Source organism: Spea bombifrons, chromosome 1 (assembly GCF_027358695.1).
Source record: "Spea bombifrons isolate aSpeBom1 chromosome 1, aSpeBom1.2.pri, whole genome shotgun sequence".
Classification (NCBI taxonomy): Eukaryota; Metazoa; Chordata; class Amphibia; order Anura; family Pelobatidae; genus Spea; species Spea bombifrons.
Genome location: NC_071087.1, coordinates 83,849,980 through 83,874,267, shown reverse-complemented (window position 1 = coordinate 83,874,267; position 24,288 = coordinate 83,849,980). Strand labels below are relative to the sequence as shown.

General features: G+C 36.7%; 1 protein-coding gene across 1 annotated transcript in view; it reads left to right on the top strand.

Moving 5' to 3' along the window:
* Positions 1-3,010: 3,010 nt before the first annotated feature.
* TRABD2A (TraB domain containing 2A) overlaps positions 3,011-24,288 on the top strand; it is a 32,104-nt gene continuing 10,826 nt past the window's right edge. The window contains exons 1-2 of the mRNA XM_053465770.1: positions 3,011-3,171; positions 13,987-14,547. Coding sequence (XP_053321745.1) covers positions 3,064-3,171; positions 13,987-14,547 — 669 coding nt within the window. The 5' untranslated portion in view covers positions 3,011-3,063. The remainder of the gene's footprint in view (positions 3,172-13,986; positions 14,548-24,288) is intronic.

Below are 24,288 nucleotides of genomic sequence, written 5' to 3'. Positions count from 1 at the left end.
CTTTGGGGTTTTACGAACAAAACAATGAATAATGTGTGAAGAAAAGTCATTCCATGCCTTTACTAATCATCATGAATAGCTTACTCACACTTTCTTCCTGCAAGAAGGGTTGACTTGCCCTTTATCCTCAACATGTTGATTTTTTTTTGTCAGTTATATGTGCGTACGGTTCTGGAGACCCCATCTCCAGATGGATATTTATATTTCGGAGGGCTACCAAAATAGTGAATGGATTGCAGCATAAAAATTATCAGGAAAGACTACGGGAGTGCAATATGGATGAAAGACAAGAAAGTCAAGATGTGATAAAAAGTATTTAACTATTTATAGGGATTTAACAAAGTAATGGAGGGAAGTTTATTTAAAAGGAGTAGAAATGTTAGAACAACAGCTCATAATCTAAAACTAGAGGGTCAGAGGTTTAGAAGTAATGTAAGGAAGTAATATTTTATGCCGGTAGATAAATGGAATAACTTCTGATCAAAAGTGTAAGAGGTTAATAGAGTAAAGAAATTTAAATATGCATAATACTATCCTAAATCTAAGGCCAAGTACTGATTAAAACCAAGAAAACCGGACAGACTTGTTATCTGCCATCAAATTCCATGTTTCCATGTTCCTAGACAGAACATCTCTAATACGTTAAGAAAGCAACCTCAGCAGATCTCTCATTTTATTATTTCCTCCGTAGGTTTAATTATATTAATTATTAAGTAGCATGAGTGGCAAGAGTAACAGCACCTTTAAGTTCTCTAGGGCAATAGAAAGCACTGGTTTCTTTAAACCCTTCATAAAAAATGTGACATCCCAAACATACCATGACCAAATATTCAGAAGCAAAGCGACAAATATAAAGTACATTTTAAAGAGACACTTAGATACTTCTAACCTTGACCAAACATAAACCTAGGCAGGCTCCTTGATAAAAACAAAACAAAACATTTTTTCCATTTTATTTGTCTCATAGGATTGCAAAAATGTAATTTCTCTTTTTCAAGGCTTAAAATGTGATAGTAAAAAAAAAAAAAAACTGTCTGCGCTTCTCACCCTAATAAAGTTGGCAACAAATATATAAACATAATATAAATGAGAGGTTTTGGTTATATGAATTGGCCAAAGCATAATTAAGCTCACCCGCCACGTCAAGTTTGGTAGGCCTCGTATGATACATTTGTATTATTTGAGCCTGTGACTAGCTTAGCGCCTGCGACATTTTTTCTTTCTTTTTTTTTTTTCTTTTAAAATGTGATAGTGTCCCTAGAAACGCAGGTTCTACTGTCACCACACATTGGCATCATTCAGCGTAAAAGTGAAAACACTTTTTTAATACATTTTTTTAAAGTACATTTTCATTAATAAGCATTAAAATCCCTTTAAAGTACATGAATAAAAGTTATAAAAATTCTCAGTAGGGTTTATGCTGGTGCTCTCTAATGATGATAAGTATAAGATAACAATAAAGCAGACATTTTTTTTAAAGGCATTAATAAAAATCAAATACTAGATTAGAAGGTTGTAGTCTTCCTTATATCCAAATAGGATGTAATTAATCAACACCATAAATAATATGTTTGATTAGAAGAACTATTTCCTTTTTTAAGAGACACAATTTCCTAATGGTGTCAAGAATCATAAACTTACTACTTAAGTGCACTAGACTGATGATTGGAATACACAAACACACCCTTAAAAAAATGTCCATCTTCAAACCCCCCAAAACAGCCAAATTACTTTTAAAGCTCTTAATCTCCAAAGTTTTTGAATCACCTTGTTGAAGTGCTTACATTAATCAGAAGAGAAAATGCATGCATTCTTTCACACTGATTATGATTAGATGATGAAGAGCCCAAGTAATCCCATCAGTGTCATCCTCATCATCACAGGTAGAAGAAATGTAGACAATGGCATTGTATTTAGTGTGACCCACATTGTCTATTAATCTAATATACACATTTTATATATATATATATATATATATATATAACACAATTACTGTGTACGTATATATATATATATATATTATATACACATTTTATATATATATAAAACACAATCACTGTGTATGTATATATATATATATATTACAAACATTCCAACTTGATATATAAAACACTGTACTATATATGTAAAACACAATCACTGGACAGAACCAGTACATACTCGTCTTGTACTGCATGTTATAATATGCACTTTTGTGCAGCCCTTGTTTTTTATTGCTAATATATGCTTAAGGACATCGGGGCAGGATTACAATGGAGAATTAGTAGGCAAATTCATGGGACAATGGTTAATTATTACAGAAATCATTGGGTGGCTGTTAACACTCGTACTATGCAAAGCGCCTCGGGCCGTCCTGGCCAGTTTCATGTCTTCAGCCCAACCTGATTTTTGGGGCTTTGCCTGCAGCTTGATGAAAGGCTGTCTATTTAAATGACAGTGTGCTGTGCAGAAAGCGGACAGTTTACATAACATAGAGATCATGAAATTCCCTCATCTGATCTCAATCGTTTCTGTGCGCACCATACTGCTCGCCTCCTCTATGAGCCTAGCATGGCCATCTAGATGGGGGGGGGGAGTGGGACTCACGGAGGGGATTGGATGCAGCGAAAGGCAAATGCAACAGGGGGGGTGGGGGGATAAAAGTTCCAGGGCCCCTCCCACAACTTTCTATTTTGTACAGGGCGATGTGAATGTTGTCCTTCACACTCTTACATGGATCTGGGGCAGGATGCGTTTGAGTGACGTTGATGAGCTTATTACAATCATCGCACGCTATAAAGAGCTCCCAAAATTCTGTAAATAAGACAGCATGGCACTGGGGACGGAGACATCACTGAATGACCACTCTACAGAGGGGATCAAGAGCAATCACATCAGCTTAGGTCCCCTTTAATATACTGGATTTTTGATGTCATATATTTTCATACTTATAGATCTATCTACTTTTTTTATATTTATACTTTTTTTAAATTATTATTATTGTTGCTGCCCACAAGTAGCAACCATTCCAACCCCCTTTCAGTTCTTCTTTACAAGGTTAGCAATTTTGTTAACCATTAAGCGATGATGGTCATTGTTTGGAATTTATTTCTTCAAGTATTCCTCCTGGTGCTGGCAAAAGCGAGTCTCAGGAGCGTCAGAGAATTGGGGAGCTGTAAACTCAACAAAAAGGTAAGCGGGAGATCATGGGGTAAAAGGGGAGATGTATTATATTAACCATCAGCCTGTCCTGTATCCATTACTTTAATGCTACATGGTCCAGAATAAACTATGCTCATTGATTTGTGCAGAGAAATAGCCATTCCCTTTATTATAGACATTAAAATAAGTTTGCAAAGTTGGAATAAATTACTTTAATTCTTTTTTTTTTATGTAAAACGATGGTTCTTTATGCACATATGTTTTAATTTCCACATATTTGCAATTCTTTTCATAATAAAGATTATTATTATTATTATTATTATTATTATTACCGTATTATCTTGTAGTCATGCAGTACTTTTTACTATACATGTATTCAAAATGTATGACAAAACCAGAATTGACAGACTAAGACCAACTGATACATTACGTATAGAGGGCCCTGCTCAGAAGCTTACAATAAATGTTTTTTTTTGGTACACTTTCTTAAATGATGTGCATAGAATAATGATCATTTATTTGAAATACAATAGTTACATTTGACTTTAAAGTGGTGCATCCTGGATATGAAAGCATTCATTTTGTAAGAGGATACTATTAGCAATATATCTTTCCTTCAACCATAATGTAAAGTAATGATTTGCTATAAGAATCTGGAATTCCCTAGTATTTTAATCAAACAAGTGGCATCTTGCGATCAGATTTTCCATGGTTTGTTTGAAGGTGACTTTTGCAACAAATGTTACAGTGAGATCTATTGCACATCTGCGCCTGCATCACAAGTCACCCTCTCACACTTAGAAGGTTACACATATTTGTATGTAGCTTGGGGGGGGGGGGAGAAATCCTTCTTCAAAATTGTTGAATTAAAAAGTAAACCAAAATCAAATACAGATGTTTTGCGTTCCAGACTTTTTAATCAGGCATCAAAATCACTTAGTGCGTTAATTCATCACCGTTGACTGATCATGTGGGTATTATATATGAGTTTTGCATCTGGTACAATTCAGAAGTGTAGTTCCAATCATACGGTTGTACAATTTAATATGTAATATATACCGTAAAACTGTAATGTATTATAAGACAAAAACTATGATCTTTTTACTTGAAAATGTAGATCTAAATTAAGAAATGTGTATTATAGCTGCATATTAAATCCACGATTTTACAATATCTGTATAAACTATGGATAACTATTAGTGAACTAGTTACTGGGGAAATACAAAAAGTTTAAGTGATAGTCATTAAATGCATTTTTTTTGTTAATATTGACCTTTGGCTTTAATGTACCATTGCTTACATAGATTAGATGTGTTCTTTTGTCTAATGTGGTTGTCTACTAAGCAAAAAAGGTTCTACTTTATAAAATTGGATTTTTTTTGTTTTTCTGTTTGTGACATCTGGTGGTTTGTTTTTGCTAAATAACCTGTAATTTGTAAGAGCCATTTGTACTTTAAAAGCAATCACATGCCCCAAATTGCCATTTGTCACTATCTTAAGACAGCTTTATTACAGAGTTGTGAAAATTATTTCTAGGTGCCATCCAAGATAGGTAGTTGAGTGACCTTAGATAGTGTCTGAATAATCGCTAAGCGAGATATCAAAAGTGGAAAAGTGTATTTCATGCACCTCTGATCTTCAAAAACTTTCATCGTTGGAGGAACAGATTGCACTGCTTGACAACCCCTGCCAAAATCAAACTTCAGAAATTACGCTGAACACAATTACGCTGGCCAATTTCCAAATCTAGCCAATGGAAAAAAATCTCCTAATCTTACATTAGTTTATAGCTTATTTTTCCCTCATAGCAGTGCCAATCACTATTCTTCTAAAATAAAGAAGGCAAGTGATACTTTCAGAGGAACCTGTGCAAAAGTGAACTGGTTTGTTAAAGTGTTTTATTTACATATTATAAGAGGTTACGTTCCCATGATCCGAATGATAATCTAGTGTTTACCTTTGCTTTGTAATGCAATGCATCCTTCTCCAGTGGGTTAGAGGAGAGGCCAACTTTCGGCTTGTAAGGTATCTTATGTGGCCCTTTGTTTACTAGTATAAGTATGTAGGCTTTATTATGTTGTATTATTGGCATAATAATGTATTAATGTTAGGTATGGGCCATTTCATGGTATTCTGAAAAGACAATATTTGGTTGATTATGATCTTCTGTCAAATAAGTCTAATGGCTATGGTTACATTGTGGGATGAAATGGAATAGCCTATTTACAGGGCCGTGTTAATGGACTATATTATTATTATTATTTTCTTTTATTTATATAACACCAACAATTTACACAGCACTTCTTACAATATGATATGTTCAGGGGGCATGACAAGAATAGAAATGACGGACCAAGACAAACCGATTCATTAGGTGGATATAACAGTGGCCAGCTGTTAATGTCTATGTGCATGTGTCTAGTTGTCAATGTAACTATTCCATTTAGGACATTTTTTGTAAATTAGGCATCTTATAGAGACTGGTTGAATGTTTGGTTGACAACCTGGGCCTCTGTTGAGTCAATGTCTGATGTCACTTATAACCCATACCTATACCAGCTATGCCAGTATCATGATTAGTAGTAGAAATTTCTTAAAGGCTACCAAATGGAATTAGAACTTTGTTTCATCCTACACATATCCAGCCACACAGTGACCAGAGGAGCAATCCATTAGTTGGTTTGGCTGCTACTTTCATACACTGACACCAAAATTATGTGTTTGTTTCACTACCTCACTAAAATATTTTTTCTGCCAGACTCTTCATGTCGCAGGTTCAGAGTAACGTGTTGTTCACATGCTTTAGCCAGTATCAAATATGGACACATGACCCCTGAATTTCCCTTGAATGGCTGGTTTTAGCAATAATATCACCGAAGAGAGGATTAGCTTCTTAGAACAAAGTTTTGCGTGTAAATGATCAGTAAATTAAATATAGACATGACATTTCCTCTTGACAATTCCTCTAAACTTTAGTTTAGTTACAGTGTTTCTTTGTGGCCATCAGCAGGGTTGATAAAGGTTGATAATTGCCTGTCAAATGGGGACAAGCAGTTATGGCTACCATTTAGGATGTCATACACCATGCAATCATTTTAAGCAGCTTTTCCTTGTGGTAAAAACTCCCACAGTACTGGTAGAGTAGGCCTCTAGGGCCACAAACAGGCCAGGAATTCTATGTAACCTTGCCTGAAAACAAGTAAGAATATTTTTTATTGAGATGCCTGTACTCAAGCTGAGATATCCACAAATTGTGGCATATTTGCTGCCCTCGTGTCTTGGTATAGAAAGGCAATTGTGAAACCCTCTCAGAGCTTTCCAAATTTGCCCCTTTATTGTATTGTGGCCACTAAGACCGGGACCTGTCTACAGAAGCAGATGGGTAAATAAACCCCCACAAATGGTTGTGATGTATATTCCACATGTTGCCATTAAGGATAAACTTGGAAATAAACAAGTTAGTGGCATAAGCTGTAAGCTAATTGATATAATGGCATTTGTAAGCTGTGAATAGTAGTGCTTACGGTGCCAGATAATGAGATCCAGTCAGGGGAGATAAAGTTGTGTGGAGTGTGTGAGAGTTTTGTTTGCTTTGGTTCTTCTTTTCTTGTATTATTTGTTTTAGTCAAGCTCTCATCCCTTTGCCAAGCACCTCATTCACTGCAATCTGACCCCTCTCCTCTCTAGCCAATGATCACAGGAGGTCGGCCTCTCTAAACACAACCATTTTTGCTTCATTAGGTCCTTTTATTCTGTCTCCTGTTCCCATTATCACTATTTCAATTTGCATTTTAATTAACCGAAATTCACGCTGCTTGTTCTCTCTTTTATCTTACAAAACACATAGTTAGCTTCACAATCGCACTGGCTGCACTGTTCAGTACAGAAACTGGTAATAATGTATAAATGTGTAATAAGTCCTTTCTACCATAAGTGTAGAATTAGCCTGCTCTTAAGAAATGATAGGGTTCAAGAATATGGGACATTCACACATACTGTACGTTCTATGCACAGAAACATCTAAATGACCACAGTAATACCTGTCTCAATGTAAAAACAAGGGGAAAAAATAAAATTTAGACTAGTGTTATTTTATTTACATTTATTACCTTAAAATTTTTATTTTTTATTAAAACATACATTTATTAAGCTAAGAAAATAAACCTTAGCAGATCTGTCATTTATGTTCTCCTCTATAGGTTGAACACAGACACTTTGAAGAAGTGTTTCCATTTTCAATCCCTACAACCTATTACTGTCCGCTTTTGTGTCACATGACAGTTAAGGGTTCCTGGGGAAAATTATGAATGAGGCACATTCTTGTAAGATTAAGGCATTATTCTATTGCCTTGTCTAGGTCACTGCTGCATATGTATTTTGGTACTCCTTCTTCATATCTGCATGGAAACGGAAAATAACAACAATAAAAAAAAAATTCTGGAAAGAGTTAATATATTAAACATAGAAGTGATACATCTAATGGAAAAGATCCTCTACGTTTTTGGGAATGAGTTACTCACATTTTGGCATTCAACCTCCTTTAGCCCTATTTCGTTTCCACGATTCCCTCCTCTGCTCAGCCCCTCGTTCCTATATCTCCTACCTCTGTCCTTTCACTTCCCTTTCTCTGTACTCGATTGAAAATGCATGCATGTGTGAAAGGATCTTTTGCAGTATGAATAGAGGTCATTTACATTGGTTTGTCTGCTTAATGGACAAGTCCTACCTGCACCTGCCAGTAATCTGAGTGCCCATAACCTGGTTCCTGTTTCCCGCAGATGAACTCTTCTAAACAGTTTCTTCCAATAAGCCTTTCCCCCAGGTGATTTCCAGTTGGTTTCCTAAAAACATAATCCCCATATAGCTATCACTTGCTGATTATGTGGTTGGAATGAGACTCAGCTTGTTGACTTGAATAGTTTTTCATATTTTAACATTATTCGGTAGACATTGGCAAGGTCCCATACCACCACTATTTTGCATTACTGATGCCGTCAGTTGGGCTTTTATTTTCTCAGACATTCATACAGTATATCATAGTCAGCTATCAGTGGTCCTCAGCTTCTACTTTTAAACTAAATTTAATGTAGTGAAGTAATACTACAAATTTCAGTGATATATTTAGAAGAGAAATACTTGATTAAGTAAAACTAGAACTTCATTTAAAGATGTTCGTAGAAACAATGCATAGGGAACAGTCACTGGTTTCAATATAGGCTTCTGTTTCTATGCCAACAGAGGGGATTTTCCTGGGTAAAGAAAGGAAAAAACTTACGCAAGGTATAAAAGTAATAGTAAATATTGGCTTTTGCAAAAATGTTTTCTCCTTCATTTTTGGATATTTTTTAATTAACATGTTGTGAATGTGTAATGGCCACTGGTGAAAATGTATTTATTTATTTCACTTTTGGCCTTTTTTTTCCCACAGGGTCATATTTTTTCTTACAGTTTTTTTTTGTAAAGATATATAAGATAAAAGCTAAGGGTTTCTTTATATTTTTATATATCTTTATATTTTTGTTTTATAACAATTGCCACATAATATTTTAATAAATAAACCTGAAATAAGTAGTAATGATTGCCGTTTATGACAGCTCATACAAAATGTAATACTGATCACATTATTTTGGTTTGTTTTGATCCACTCAGAAGGTATAATATAATTACAAATGCAAAGCAGATTAAATAAATGCCTGCAAACAATAAAATAAGCGTAACATACCTTACCTCATGAATATTCATTTTTTTCCAATATTATTATTTATTTGTACAGCAACATCATATTCTGCACTTTTAATAACATGATCACCTCATCACTAATATTAAAATGGTCTTTTTTCGGAAAATCTGAAATACATCATGTTCAGCTAACCTTAAAATATTTTGCATTTTGGCAATTAACACATTCTACTTGCAGGAATCCCAGCACGATATGTATTAATACATCTAATGTTTTGCAGATGAACCTTTATCTACATATTGCTAATCAGCTATTATATGGTTAATCAGCTTGGCTCCTGTAGAAGGTCATATATTGCCTGTGGCATATTGATAAATAGATGGAATGACAATGCCAGAAATGGTATATTTAAAAAAGATATTCTTTGGAAGAAGTACATTTTCCAGTTTTTAATGTTGCTTTTCAAGTGAATTATATTATGTATGGAGGACACACGTATTTATATAGGTGGGTTTGTAAATTGGAAGGCGTTTAAGGGAAGTCTTGGCTTTGTCTTGTGTGAAAGCTTAAATTAGCTTATTTGCGCACCAAAAGACCACTGCTGAGTTGTGTACCTAAATACTTGGGTAAATGTTTGACACAGTTTAGCCCGATATTGTCGATTCACAAATTTGCTACTTAGATTCTTCATGTTAAAATGTTCATGCTGTGCCGAACAGCAAATGTTGTATCTCATCCAGAATGGTAAAAGCAGGTAAATGAGCTATTTTATCACTTGACTGACTAAAGTAAAAACAAACATAAAATTAATTATGTATTAGGTTCTGGTGCTCCTCCGTGATCTGATGCTTTACGCCACTAATTGGCTACTTAAATCAGCCAATCAGTGGCAGAAAAGCACTCCCATTGAAATCAATGGAAGCACCTTCTGCACAAAACTTTGTGAATAGGGCTGTCTCATTAGACCCCTAGAACACTCATTGAGGTATCATATAATCAGAAAAAATCTTCTTAAATTGCGTGCTGTTTTCATGATTAAACCCTTATTAGAGGAATTAATAAATTACTGATCTGCTACAGTGTATCAGTTAAATTTGCTCTGGCAATTCCCCTAATTTTCTGTCGTGCAAACTTAAGCAGCCAAGTCTTCTCTCTTTCTACCACATAGAAAAGGGAGTGACAGACACCTTTAGTTATTTCAGCCGGTTGTGAGATTTATGTTCCAATAAAATACTCAGAGCTTTCCTATAAACATTGGTAACCACATTGAAAGACTTTAAGAACGTTGTTAACCTGTTGCTTAAAGAAATACACTTTCTGTAGGAAAATGGCTTCTCGAATCAAGTTAAAGATAAGACACTTCAATACCAAAAAAAAGAAAAATCACAAAATTCTATTTTTCAGGTGTGAATTATCTGTGATTGTGTATGTACTTCTGCTTCTTTAAAAATACATTTCGATCCAATTATTTACGGGTGCCTTGATCAACAAATCGCTCCAGCTATCTTTGGGGGAAGGAACATATTTTTATTGGATTACTTTTGCCCAGGCTGAATATTTTGCTTTGTATTATGCTAGACAGTAAATTGTGAGATAATATGCAAGACAACATAATAAAACTAATACAGCTCCATCATATTCCACAGTACTGTACAATGGAGTAAATAGGACATACCAAGTAGTGCATCATATAACAAATGTAACTTGCAGAAAGAAACAGAAAAGGGTCCTGCTCTAACAAGCTTACAATATAGTTTTGCTGAAATTTGCACAAACAACCATGTTTTCTAAAAAAGTATACATAATTGTGATATATTTGTGTGTGTGAATACATATTTGCATTTACATTTAGTCAAATGAGAATGTGTCAGCAGCTATGCTTGGCTGTTTGATCCATGATGGAAAGTATAACAGATGGTGATATAAAATATTGAATGGATATTTTAGGGGAAAATGTTTTTTTTTTTTTAATTCTCTCAAAAATGTCAGAAATATAAACATGTACGCAAACAGTTTTGGTACAAGTCGTAAGGGAACAGAAACACTGTGAAAAATGTAAAACATACATTAATTTATACATAGCAATATACAACAGAGATAAACGCAAATTCAGTTCCATCCTAAAATGGTATAACTGTTTAATCAAAGTTGATCTTCTGCCCTACTGGAATAGGCTTTTGAATTTAGTATAGTTCCACAGAACTGGAGCCTGACAAGTAAAATGATGAGCATTTGAGGGTCTTAGCTTTCAGATGAACCTATTAGGCATTTGCTACAATACATCTCCATAGCGTCCCTCTTTCTAGATTTTCCACTAACACAATTGCTTCATGATATATATTTCTATTGAATCCGATTATCCAGGGGCAGGCAGAAACCACTGGTATCTTGCTGTCTACATGGATGCAGTTGTGTGTATGCAAGCTTACAGAATGAAAGAGAAACATGGTCACTAAAAAAGTGGAAACTGAATGTAAGGCCCTAACCTCTTTAAAGTGCCATTACCACAACCTCAAAGCATAGGCCATCTATAAAAACGTAATTGTGCCTGTGAGAACATGTGACAGATGTCAGCACCATCCAAAAGGCTCTCATCTCAAGATGAACTTTAACACTCCACAGAGCCCAGGCAGCTGTCCTCTCCTTCACACCACATTCTGATGGTGCTTTGGAGGCAGAGGTCAGGGGGACTACAAAGGGAATTAACTTCTATCTGTAGGTCAGGGGCTAGATTAAAGGTAAAAGAGAGAAAGAAACATTGAGTGCCTAGCAATGCAAGCTAAAGAAAGATTTAACATCTGAGTATTGGAAGAGAGAAACGTGTTGCCAACCCGTGCGCAAATTGTATACCATATATCAGACTCTTAGAATGCAGCGTTTTATGTGCCCTGCAGTTTCAACCAAAACTGTATTATGTTTACAGTTTACTTAAAAGGATTGTATATCTAAAAAAAACATATTTTATTAAAATGCCATAACATGGCATTAGTCATAGAGCAATTCTAAACATTTCTACAGCTCATCACACTCTGTTTTTTGGACCTATGGTAAACTGTAATAGTTATCTTTTCTGAGCTTTAGTCATATTCATTTATTTTTTCCTGTAGTTTGCTTACAGAGTGTCTGATCGCATATCGCCCCCTAACAGTTTAGTTGCCCAAAGTGGGACACCTTTGTTGTGAGGCATGGTTAGAGGTGGGTAGGAACATGTTTAGGGTGGGATCAGAACGGGTCAACCTTCCCAGCTACCTTACGACTGTATTGAAGCAATTCGACAGGATATGATGTCATATCATGGTGTTTTGCTTTAATATGTTACAAGGTGGTTATGTGAGAACCTTTTTTGAGGTTTGTACTGCAAAAGCACAGACCTTGATCAATTTCACAGCTTACCTGGCAGTCAGGGGTGATCCTATGATCCCCCTAACTGGCCCATGATCCCAACTGCCCAAAGTGGGGTAGCTTGGTGGGATTGGACAATTATTAAGCTATACATGGCAGAACTGTATATTTTACTTCCATAATAACGACGGTAATAATCACTGCGGTCTGGTAAGACTGTTTAAATGGAAGGCACTACAGGGCAGCATTACTTTTAGTGGTCAAAAGACATACTAACGAGAAAGGAATTTGATGGAAATGGTGTAAATTGGGATTAGATGTGTGATTGGCTGTATATTTTTTTCGTTGTAGGTGTAATCACATTAAAACAACAAAAAACTTTCAAGAAGCATTTTCATTTTCTATGGAAACGTCCTATCATTGCAAGCTTCTCTGTCACATGAATATTATGCATTCCCTCCAATAATATTGACCGATGTAACATTTTACATGATTTTAAAAAAATGTTCTGCCAAGGATATATATATATATTATTACATATAAAGTTTGACATTTTGAGCAAATGCATTTCTGAATGGTTTTCAGAATTCCAACATTCTTTTAAATTGAACTTTCACCTCACCTCTGTTTTAATTATCATAGTTGTCACATCTTGTTTTTAGTTAGTGGTAACTGAGACAAGGGAAGTTCAGGGGTCAGGGAAGGCAGACCCTTTCATATGAAATATATTAGTTTAAAATATGGAGAGCTACAGAATTGATACTGATCATGAATGTATTTTGTTGCTGGTATAAAAGCCTGCAATATTATATATTAATGTATAATGTATTCATACTACAAAACCAAACTTGTTAATGCATATTTGGGTAAGAATGCTGGATACTTTATTTAAATGTTGTTGGAATTAAGTAATAGACAATACAGTATCTAATGACATCATAAGGTAGGGATAGCTACCAAGTAGCTTTCCAGCTTATTCATTAAACATTAAGTTGCTGAGTTGTGATAAAAGATTTTCTCACCAACCAAACTATGCACATACCTGGGGACCTCCCATATGTGCTCTCACCTCTGTCTTCATATAGGCCATCATGACATGTCTTGTTGATGGGGGTTGTGGATAGTTGCAAGTAGGTAGTAAAGGGACATAATTAGGTGAGAAGTGGGCCATGTCCACCACCAGGAGATAAAAGCCCATATTTGAGGACAGTAATCAGCTGACAGATCAAGTAGAGTTCCCAAGTATGACAGTATATTTTAAAGGGCAGCCTCATGTGATATTCTTATGAGAAGAGAACATTTCACTGACCTACTAAGAACTAAGAAGTCGGCCCATTCCTTCTTGCATTACAAATTCTCCAGGGTTGTCTCTTTATTGTGCATAGTTAAGTGATTGAAAATAAATGTCTCAGCTCAACTTATCTACAACTCTGTAGAGAGTAAAGCTCAAGCATTGGCTTGCCCAAGGATGCCCTAGAATTCACCAAAAGCTCAAGATAAGTGTGTTAAGGTTTGCCTATGCTACTAAAACAGAACAGTTACTTACGGGAAATAGCTTGTGTTCTGGTAAACCAAATACCTGTTTCAATAATAGTAAAGTGTGGTATTGAATTATAAAACAGGTGTCTCTAAACAGAACCCCAAAATATTTTCTTCAGTAGAATATTTTAAGTATTTAGGAATAAAATTGTGCTTTAATTATACAACGTAAAACCCTTTTTAGCATTGTTAGTGTATATTTCTGTTAAACATATGGTGAAAATTTTGTTAACTTGTTTTTAACATATTATCTTAATTAATCTTTTTGTTTGTTTGTTTTTCAGCAAAGCCAGTTAAACTCCTTTCTTTGGACAATAAAACGAGATCCTCCTTCATACTTCTTTGGTACTATTCATGTTCCTTATACAAGAGTGTGGGATTTCATCCCAGAAAACTCCAAGAAAGCTTTTCATCAAAGCAATATTGTATACTTTGAGCTCGATCTGACAGACCCCTACACAATTTCAGCTCTGACCAGCTGTCAGATGTTACCTCAGGGTGAGAACCTCCAAAGTGTGCTTCCTAGAGACATTTACCGTAGACTGAAACGTCATTTGGAATACGTTAAACTAATGATGCCCTCATGGATGACTCCAGATCAAAGGGGGAAGGGGCTTTATGCAGATTATTTATTCAATGCAATTGCTGGAAATTGGGAGAGAAAAAGACCTGTATGGGTAATGCTCATGGTGAACTCTTTGACGGAGGTCGATATTAAATCAAGAGGAGTTCCAGTATTGGATTTATATTTGGCTCAGGAAGCCGAACGTCTTAAGAAGAGGACAGGAGCAATAGAAAAAGTGGAGGAGCAATGCCACCCACTGAATGGACTGAACTTCTCACAGGTAAAATTAGAGAGTATGCCACATATGAAGCATAGCACTAACCGTTTGGATTAACACTGTACAGCACTGACATATATAAGATATAAGAAAATTATGTTTGCATTTTTTGGGAAGATTCTCAACTAAACATTGCTGGAAAAAGTGTGCCATCATCACTGAACCAGAACTGTTACTATAATAACAGTATACAACATTTGATATCTTTTAGGACACATATCTTGCCTGGTTATTATGGGTTACTTTTATGGTGCTTAAACCAACATTTATGTATGATGTAGTCAAAGATCTTGAACTGGTATATGAAAATTCACAGGTTGGTTAAAATACCTGATGGCCATTGGTTTGGTTTGGTTAGTCTTCTAGAGGTAGCCAACAGTAAGCACTACGTCACCATACTTCCACCGCAGACCTGATTTGATTCTGTAATATGTGTATAGATTTTGCGGTGTATACAATTTTGAAAACTGTAAAATATTAATCTTTGGTACAGTGTGTGTTAGGCTTTTTTATTGATTTTTTTCCAAGCAAGTGTGACAGAAGAAATGTTATTCAGATGTGGCAATCACAGGTGCTTTTATGTCTAAAAACAGAATATCATTAAAAGTGTTACAGAACTATTGTTAATCTTAGCTAGAGACTTAAAGTGGCAGCCTTTCATATTATGCTAATGTACATTTGGGCTCTGTCTGAACCCAATGAAAACTGTATGGGAACTCGGATGGTGACTTTGAGATTGGCCACCACTGAATATGTAAAATTACCAATTTAAATCAACAAAAAAATCATAGCAACCAATGTAACATTTCTTCTGATTATTCTATGGTTAAAGAAACACTATAGTCAACATATGCACTTAATGAATAGGGTAGCTCAGTATTACCTATAAATTAACAGTTTTCCCAGTGCAAAGGCATGGGGGATTTGTTTACCATATTACATTTTATTAGTGATATTACAAAATGTCTTAAAGGTAAGGTATGTCTTTTTTGCAGATGATACAAAGATCTACCACAAGGCATTCCTGGTGGAACAAGCCAAATGGCAAATGATTTAAGTACATTTGAAGAATAGTTGAGAGTGTTAAATCTACAGTTTAATGTTGATAAATGTAAAATAAAGCAATCGGGATGTAAAAATTCCAATGCAGAATATAACATTGGGGGCACTGTTCTGTCAGTGACAACAGAAGAGATGGACTATGGAATCATTATTTCAGAGGTCTTATAGAGGTTGTATAGTTAGATACATTAGTAGCTGGAAGAGAGGTTCTGCAACTTTACAAATCTCTGGTCAGGCCTCATCTAGAGTATTGTGTACAGTTCTGGAGACCCCATCTCCAGGAGGACCTATTGGAGAGTTCTGAGAAGAGATAAGGTGAATGGTTTGCAGGATAAAAATTATCAGTAAAGACTAAGGCAGCTCCTGCAGGACTACATGTCCCATACTCCTCAGCCAGCCCCTTAGCTCAAAGAACATTATGGGAGATGTAGTCCTGCAGCAGCTGGAGGGCCGCAGGTTGGACACCCCTGGACTAGGGAAAGAAGAGTGAATTGAGATGTGCTAAAAACATTTAAATACATTAAAGTGATTTAACATAGCATAAGAGGGAAGTTTACACTCACTGTCCACTTTATTAGGTACACCATGCTAGTACCGGGTTGGACCCCGTTTTGCTTTCAGAACTGCCTTCATTCTTTGTGGCATACTTTCTACAAAGTGCTAGAAACATTCCTCAGAGATTTTGGTCCATATGGACATGATGGCATCACGCAGTTGCTGAGTATTTGTGGGGCTGCACATCCATGATGCAAATCATCCATTCCACCACATCCCAAAGGTGCCCTATTGGATTGAGATCTGGTGACTGTGGAGGCCATTGGAGTTCAGTGAACTCATTGTCATGTTCACGAAACCAGTTTGAGATGATGTGAGCTTTGTGACATGATGCATTATCCTGCTTGAAGTAGCCATCAAAAGATGGGTACACTGTGGTCATAAAGGGATGGACATGGTCAGCAAGTATTGGTCAGCAATACTCGAAGCTCAATTTCTTGGCCCAAAGTGTGCCAAGAAAATGTCACCCACACTATTACACCACCACAAGCCTGAACCATTGATACAAGTCAGGATGGATCAATGCTTTCGTGTTGTTTACGCCAAAGTCTGACCCTGCCATCTGAATGTCGCAGCTGGAATTGAGACTCATCAGACCAGGCAACGTTCTTTCAGTCTTCCATTGTCCAATTTTGGTGAGCCTGTGCGAACTGTAGTCTCAGTTTCCTGTTCTTAGCTGACAGGAGTGGCACCCGGTGTGGTCTTCTGCTGCTGTAGCCCATCTGCTTCAAGGGTCGACGTGTGCGTTCAGAGATGGTAACTAGAAACCACAGGGCGCTGGTGCGAAAATTGCACCTGGGCCCCCAACCTTAGCAGCTGGTCTGTGCCATTATTGCCCCTAAACAGCTTGTCTGTGCCTTCTTTGCCCCCCCCCCTCCAACATACAGTCTAGCACACATATGTAAACACACTTACACAAATTACACACACTCATACTCACTAATAAACACTTCATCTCACCCCACTTACACGTACATCCTCACACACAAGCACACACAATTACACATCCATGCTCACACACACGCAATTACAAAATCCATGGTCACACTCATACACACTTACACATTCATGCTCACACATACACACGCACACAATTACACGTCCATGATCACACGCACAATTACACATCCATGATCACACAAACACAAGTACACATCCATGCTCACACACACACACAAGTACACATCCATGCTCACACACACAAGTACACATCCATGTTCACATACATACATAAATACAAACACATATACGTACATCCCACCTCCCTCCCACCCTCGCTTACATTATCTTTTTTTCAAGAAAAAAGAAATGAATTGCATTATATTATAAAACAGAACCCAGGTGCCAGAGTTTATGACATTTTTAAGAATATCCTGTCAGTATTCATCATTCAATAATAAATATTTCGCCTGGAAAGCAATTTCACCATTTGCCATTTGAGATAGGCATAGTTTATTTTCAGATTCTACAATAGTATGTTTGTTTGTGAAACTCATTTTATTGTAACTCAGTTGAGCCACATGTTGAACAGTGACCAAATACAATAGAATTATCAGCCAAGTTAAAGCATCCATTAGTCCATTGCTGGGGGGCTACATAAACCCCCACAATGATGAGCTGCTGAATAAAATTAAATGCAACGGCTACTGCCGTGCCAGCAACCTGACCTGTTCCAACTGAGCAATCACAGGTGACTGCATTGAATATAGTTTGTGGTTGCATCACATATTGTCACGTGAAATGTGCAACCAGCATTGTACCCAGCTCTCTGTATATATAACGGAGTGGTTTTAGTAGGTCTTGCCTTGCACATACTACTTATTATAGGTAGCGCCCTACATTTGACTTTGCCCCCCTCTGTGTATGATTTATGGAGGAAGAACCTTTATTGTCCCAGATCCCCAGGATTTCCACAAGTCTTGTTACAGGCACTTGGACAGTCACCTTGCCTAGACTGAAGTAATGTTAGTCTTTAACAGGGAAGTAGATATGATTGTGTTGGTCCCAGAGAAGGTAATATTTCCATAATCGTTAGTGATAACCTTTAGTGGCAAACATCAAGGACTTCTGAAGTGCCACCTGTTTGTGTAACTTATACTTTATGCTCAATGAATACAATGGCTCAATGCAACCCATAGGAAACTATTATGATCGTTACCTATTTTACAACCAAGCAGGCTGTCAAACGGAGAAACACATAGTTTTTTTTATAAAAAAAAACATTAAATGCATGCCGTAAAAGCTGTGAGATTGACATTGATTTGCATTAATGTTGTGTTTAAAGACATTAAGACATTTTAATGGATGTTTCTAAGGGATACACTAGGCACTTACCTTGAAATATTTGTAGCGTCATTGGAGCCAGTAAGTGTATTCCTGCTAAAAAGAGGCAAATATGTTTCATGTGTATCACTTGTATTTTAATAGGCTGCAGCTTAGTGGTTCTTATTTCCCACCCATAAGGCATTTTTTAGAAAATGAAGAGGCGTTTAGCCGTATGCTGTACTCTGGATGTAAATATGGCCCTTAGTTGATTGTGAGGCTAAGGTCACAGTGAGTACGGGAAGAACAAATAAAGTTGTGTCTAGGTAATTGGTGTACAATAATGCAAATATGTTATTAACTCTGTTACCATAAAAATTATATATGCTCAAAACCTGACATATGAAGAAACAAAGCCGAACAAAAACGTTCACACATAGCTGGGAAACAAATGATAGAAGTATTAGGAATGAGATGCGTAACTGGACATTTGAAGCTCTTAACGTCTTGATTGAACCAGTTTTATTAACAGCCATTCTGACCCAAAAAGCTAAATGTGAAGCAATCAGCAGGGACCATTCCATGGTTTCCATAGCAATTGCTCCACCTTTAGAATTATTTTTATAAATATGCCCAGTTTATCTATCAGACTGTTCCCAAAAGGTCGTTAACATACAATATGTGCATAATGTTTATGAGAGGAACCTAGGAATACCTGTGATGTTGCTAAATAATTATTTATGATAAGGGAACACAGATTTTTTTTCTGGGTTACCCAAATATGGCTAATAAATGTTCCCAAAAGATATTTTGTGGGAACAGTCTAATTCAGAACGCATTGCATTTTGTGCACAGTATGGACACTCGTATTTGTCACCTATTATTCTGGTAGTGGCTTTTGCCTGCTCGCCCATCCTTTGATCACTGACTGAAACTAACTACCGACCTGTTTCCATGGAAACTAATTGTTTATTCACACATCAGAGCCATCCCACAAAGTTTGACTAGCTTTCAGGGAAAATTGCCTGAAAACTTGGGAGATCACGCTGTTTAGTGTTCAAAACAAGTATATTATTTGTGCCGTCCTTGTAGAAAAACGAGTGAGTTCAGAAGATCAGTGGCATGTTTCTTTAACCGTTTGAAAACCATCTCGATTTTAATCAACAGAAAGGAATCAGTTGTACCCCGTGTATTTCAGGGTTATCAATTACACAGAAATGTCCCTAACATATTGTATACATTGACTGTATAGGTTGCTGTTCTTATCTCCTGCTACTTGCATTCTTTCATAGTCCTCTCAGATGAAACTTGTCTTTAAGGTATTTTCCTAGATTTTGGAACAATGATACCTTATCTAAATTGTGTTTAGGAGTTTACCAGAGGCGGCTAACCTAATGAACACTGATAAAGGCCCAACTGTGATTACAAAGCCATTTTGTAACATATACTGTTACATATACCTTATTATACAGACAACGTATTAGCATTTATTGTCTTGCTCCAATAGAAGTGTCTGACAAGTGCTTTATAATATGGAGGGCTCTGTGTGAGGCGTAAAATATAAGGGTTAATTGTATTATAAAATATTTTGTGATATATTCCCTTCACCATAGGAATACATCAAAGATATGCAAAGGTTGGATGTTTAAATATTTCACATGTAACACTAGTCAACTCTGCTTACGTTGATCAAGGACCATTCTTTGTCTTCTGGTCAATACGTATTTCCGGTGCAAACATTCACACCCAATGTAAATATGTTTTCTTATGGCAACCTTTTGTGCAAGCTGAGTTACTGCTAGCTACTCGATCCTCTGTAGTCCAGAAAGACAGCTCATGATTTATGAGTGGATCAGTTAATTATTATATAATGACTTTCAAATTGCTGATTAACATTTTTTTCCGTGTATAATCTGGGTATTTAATGACTAAAAAGACATGCTAATGTTTTGTTTCACCTTATCTATGTAGGTAAATAAATATCAGAATAATACCGTATTTGCTTGATTATTAGACGACCCCCCAAAATTTGAATATTAATTTAGGAAAAAAAGAAAAAGCCTGAATATAAGACTGCCCTATAGGAAAAAAGTTTTACTAGTAAATATGAATTCACATGTGAACTATTTATTTTTTCATATTTCAAAAAAACTATGATTGAGAAAAATGCATATTTTGTTTTTATTTCCTTTTATTTGCCACTCTGCCCCAGTTATGCACATGTGCCACCTAGATATGCCTTATACACCCTTTTATGCCACACTGCCCCCCAGAAACACCTTATACCCCCAATATGCTAATCTGCCAGATATGCCTTTTAACCCCCTATTTGCCACTCTGCTTCCCAGATATGCCTTATTCACCTATATGCCACTCTGCCTCCCTGACATGCATTTTAACCTCCTGTTTGCCACCCCCCCCCAGGTATGCCCTATACACCCATATATGCCACTCTGCCTCCCTGATATGCCTTTTAACCCTCTTTTTGCCACCCCCCGATATGCCTTAGACCCCCTATATGCCACTCTGCCTCCCTGATATGCCTTTTAACCCCCTATATGCCACTCTGCCTCCAGAAAACCATTGACCCTCCCACACACACACTTACCAGTGCATCCCTTTACTTATGGCCCGTGCTTCAGACTTCCTGGTGTCTAGTGCGGCAGCCGGAGTAGGTCTGTGTGATGCAGACCTCCGCTGCTACTGGCCAGTACTTCCGCCGGGGCTTCTATGACGGAGTGCTGGCATCGCATCACATCCGGTGCTCCACCATAGAAGCCCCGGCGAAAGTGCTGGCAGCAGCGGAGGTTGTCTGTGTGTATCCCGAAAACAGCGGCTGCGGGATTCACACAGATAACCCCCGCTGCTGCCGGCACTTCTATGGTGGGTACCGGAAGCTCATGTGATGCAGGCGCTCCGTCATAGAAGCCAACAGAGGAAGTGCCGGCAGCAGCAGAGGCTGCCAGAGAGGAGGAACCAGGTCCCCTGCAGTGGTGCCTCAGCAGTTGTAGTCAGACCTCTATTTGAGATTTGATTAGAAGACGACCTTGAATATAAGACGAGGGATATTTTTCAGAGTATTTGCTCTGAAAATGTTTTGTCTAATAATCAAGCAAATACGGTAGGTTTCTGATATTAACTACTTTGATAAGATTAATCAATATGTAGCTGAAAGTAAAAAATAAAAAAGACAAATTAACAGAAATAAATCTGTTTCAATCTCTTTTCTTTCCTTTGAAGCCGTTATGAAATGTTAATTAAGATTTTTCTTTTACCCATTGTACAGAGCTACAGAATATAATGGCGCTATAAAAAACAATAAATAATAATAATATGTTGGGTGTTTATCTCAGCTTTCTATGATGAATTACATTTCATCAGATTGTAGATTATGCTTTTTGTGGTCTGGAATGTATGTATGAAAGGCCAGTGCTTGACTGCGCGTTATGCCTTAGCCCTATGACTCTAATTTTGAACATAAAGTCTGTGAATCTAGGGGGTAAGAACTTTAATGGGGTGTTTGCTTACTTGAGGGGTAGGCATTAAAGTTTAAGATTTTAAAAAATCACGTAAGTATTATGAAGAACCAACCACAGGAGGAGTGAAAGTAGGAAATGAAATATTTTGTCATTGCATAAACCAAACACATTTAATTTGCTGGTACATTGGTACTTTTCCAGTAAAAACTTGTCTTGTAAGAGTTTTACATGTAAGTAATATTTCTGTAGACTAAAATGACCTTGCAGAACAGATTTGTTCACGTGACTTTGAACCCATAACCCCATCACTAGTTTGTTAATTTTCTAAACTTGCTGTTCCATTAGGAAGTAAACGCAGAATTATTTTATTATGTTCTTTTCATGTTCCTTTCATATATATATGCCCTTTAATGCATTTGATATCTGAGGTCCCTTTTCGTGGTGTCCTCTTTGAAAATGCATCGGGATTTCTGCACAACTCCTTTCATATGCATTTGCCCCTTTTCCCAGCCCCTGCTATTTTCTGTGAAGGATATGTGTTCAGCGAAACGCATCTCCCTGCGTTTTATATATTTAACTGCCAGTCAGTTCCATCTCTGGTTTGCAGAATGCTCCAAGTGGAGGTCTAACAAGACCCCAGATGCAGATGCATGGAAAAAATGTCCATTGATTTTAATGGGAGCGTTTCCCGTCAACGATTGGTTGCCTGAAGCAACCAATCGCTGACACTAAACCTGGGACCAAGGACAGGGAGCTGCAGCTCTGCAAATTATTATTTTCTTTTTTTGTAGCTTAAATAAATGCATATGAAAGTACTTATGCATTCATATACATTCATTGTTCAGGGGGTCCTTTCAAGTAAGCTCAATGAAGACTATTTAAGGTGCCCTTGTTACTAGTTGGGCACTCTCAGCTGTCAACTTCAAAAGTATCATGGGAGCTAAATCAAAAAATCTAGCTATGTAGTCCGAAGGCTCACTTTCTCTACTTATTTGCATGACAAAGTCAGATTAGTGACTTTCATAGCATTTGTGCCTTTTGTTGGGCAATTCTAAGCATCAAAAATGAATGTTAGGTTGAGATTTCAAGATCATATAAAAATAAAAAAATAGCATTGTAGCATGACAGCCGGTATATGAGAATAGAAAATCAGGAAACAAAACTAGCATGTTTTGCACTCAGCAGTGTTTGTGTGGTGCTATAGATTCCCCGGCCATAATCAAAGACGGTAAATGGCTTTCAACCCTGTATAAAGAAAGCAAAAGAACAGAATATGGGGCGAGCGTCCGAGCAGATGTGAGAGTTTAGTTGTGAAGACTTGAATGCTGACGGGGTGGTGATTGGCTAATTTGAGTTGCATAATGCCATAACCCATTCATATGCAAAGTGCAGCTTTGATCAAGTTGGATAAAAGTTCTGAAAAGTAGAGATGGTGGCAGTGGGTCTTTTGTCTTTGACAAAAAAAAGCATCTGCTGTTTTCCACACCACTCTCCCAGCCCCCTACAGCCTAAGAACTATCTTCAGCAATAATTGCATGGAAAAGTGACCTATCTCTTCTAACAGCTGAAAAAATAAAAAGGGGATGTTATATGTATGTATGTGTGTGTGTGTATATATATATATATATATATATATATATATATATATACACATTGTTTTGTTTTTATAACATAAATCATAAATTTATGTTGCCACTTTTAATTCCAGAACATTTCATATAGCTTATATAATACAGTTTTTCGTACCCGGCTATTGGCTATTTTTGCAGTTGGCCCCATTCAGTTGACACACACAATGGAACCCCGAATTCCTAAAAAAAGTCTTGCATCTTGTTCATATATTTCTTCTCGCATCCAGCTAAACATATTGTATAATGGTACATAAGTGGGAAGTTACACGTTTGCTTATGTGACATCACTCCATGTGTGAAAGAAAGATTCCAAGGCAGACAATGGAGTATAAATTTCCTTTTATTTTCCAAATTGTCAGATTATTAACACTGATAATTATGCCATTAATCAAGCAGGAAATGCACTGAAGCTTTGTAATTATTTATTTTGGAAATTCTTAATTAGCTCCACTTTACATTACATGTGTATCACACTTTTCTTTGGAAAATCACATGATGAAATGTTTAACTAACTTTACTATTTAAACAAAAAGATGCTTAATAAGGACTTTAAGCACTATAAACTAACTTGAGTAGATTTTTCTTAGAATGACTGCCACAGGCCAGTGGAACAGCAGCAGGAGAGAGAGAAACAGAAGGCTGGAGTAGGCTATTTAGACATAGACACCAGAAAAAGCACCTGGTACTCAGGGAAGTGCAGCAAAAAAGCTTTTATTTAATCATGTACACCCCTGCTGTCGGAGTGGTTTGGTCTG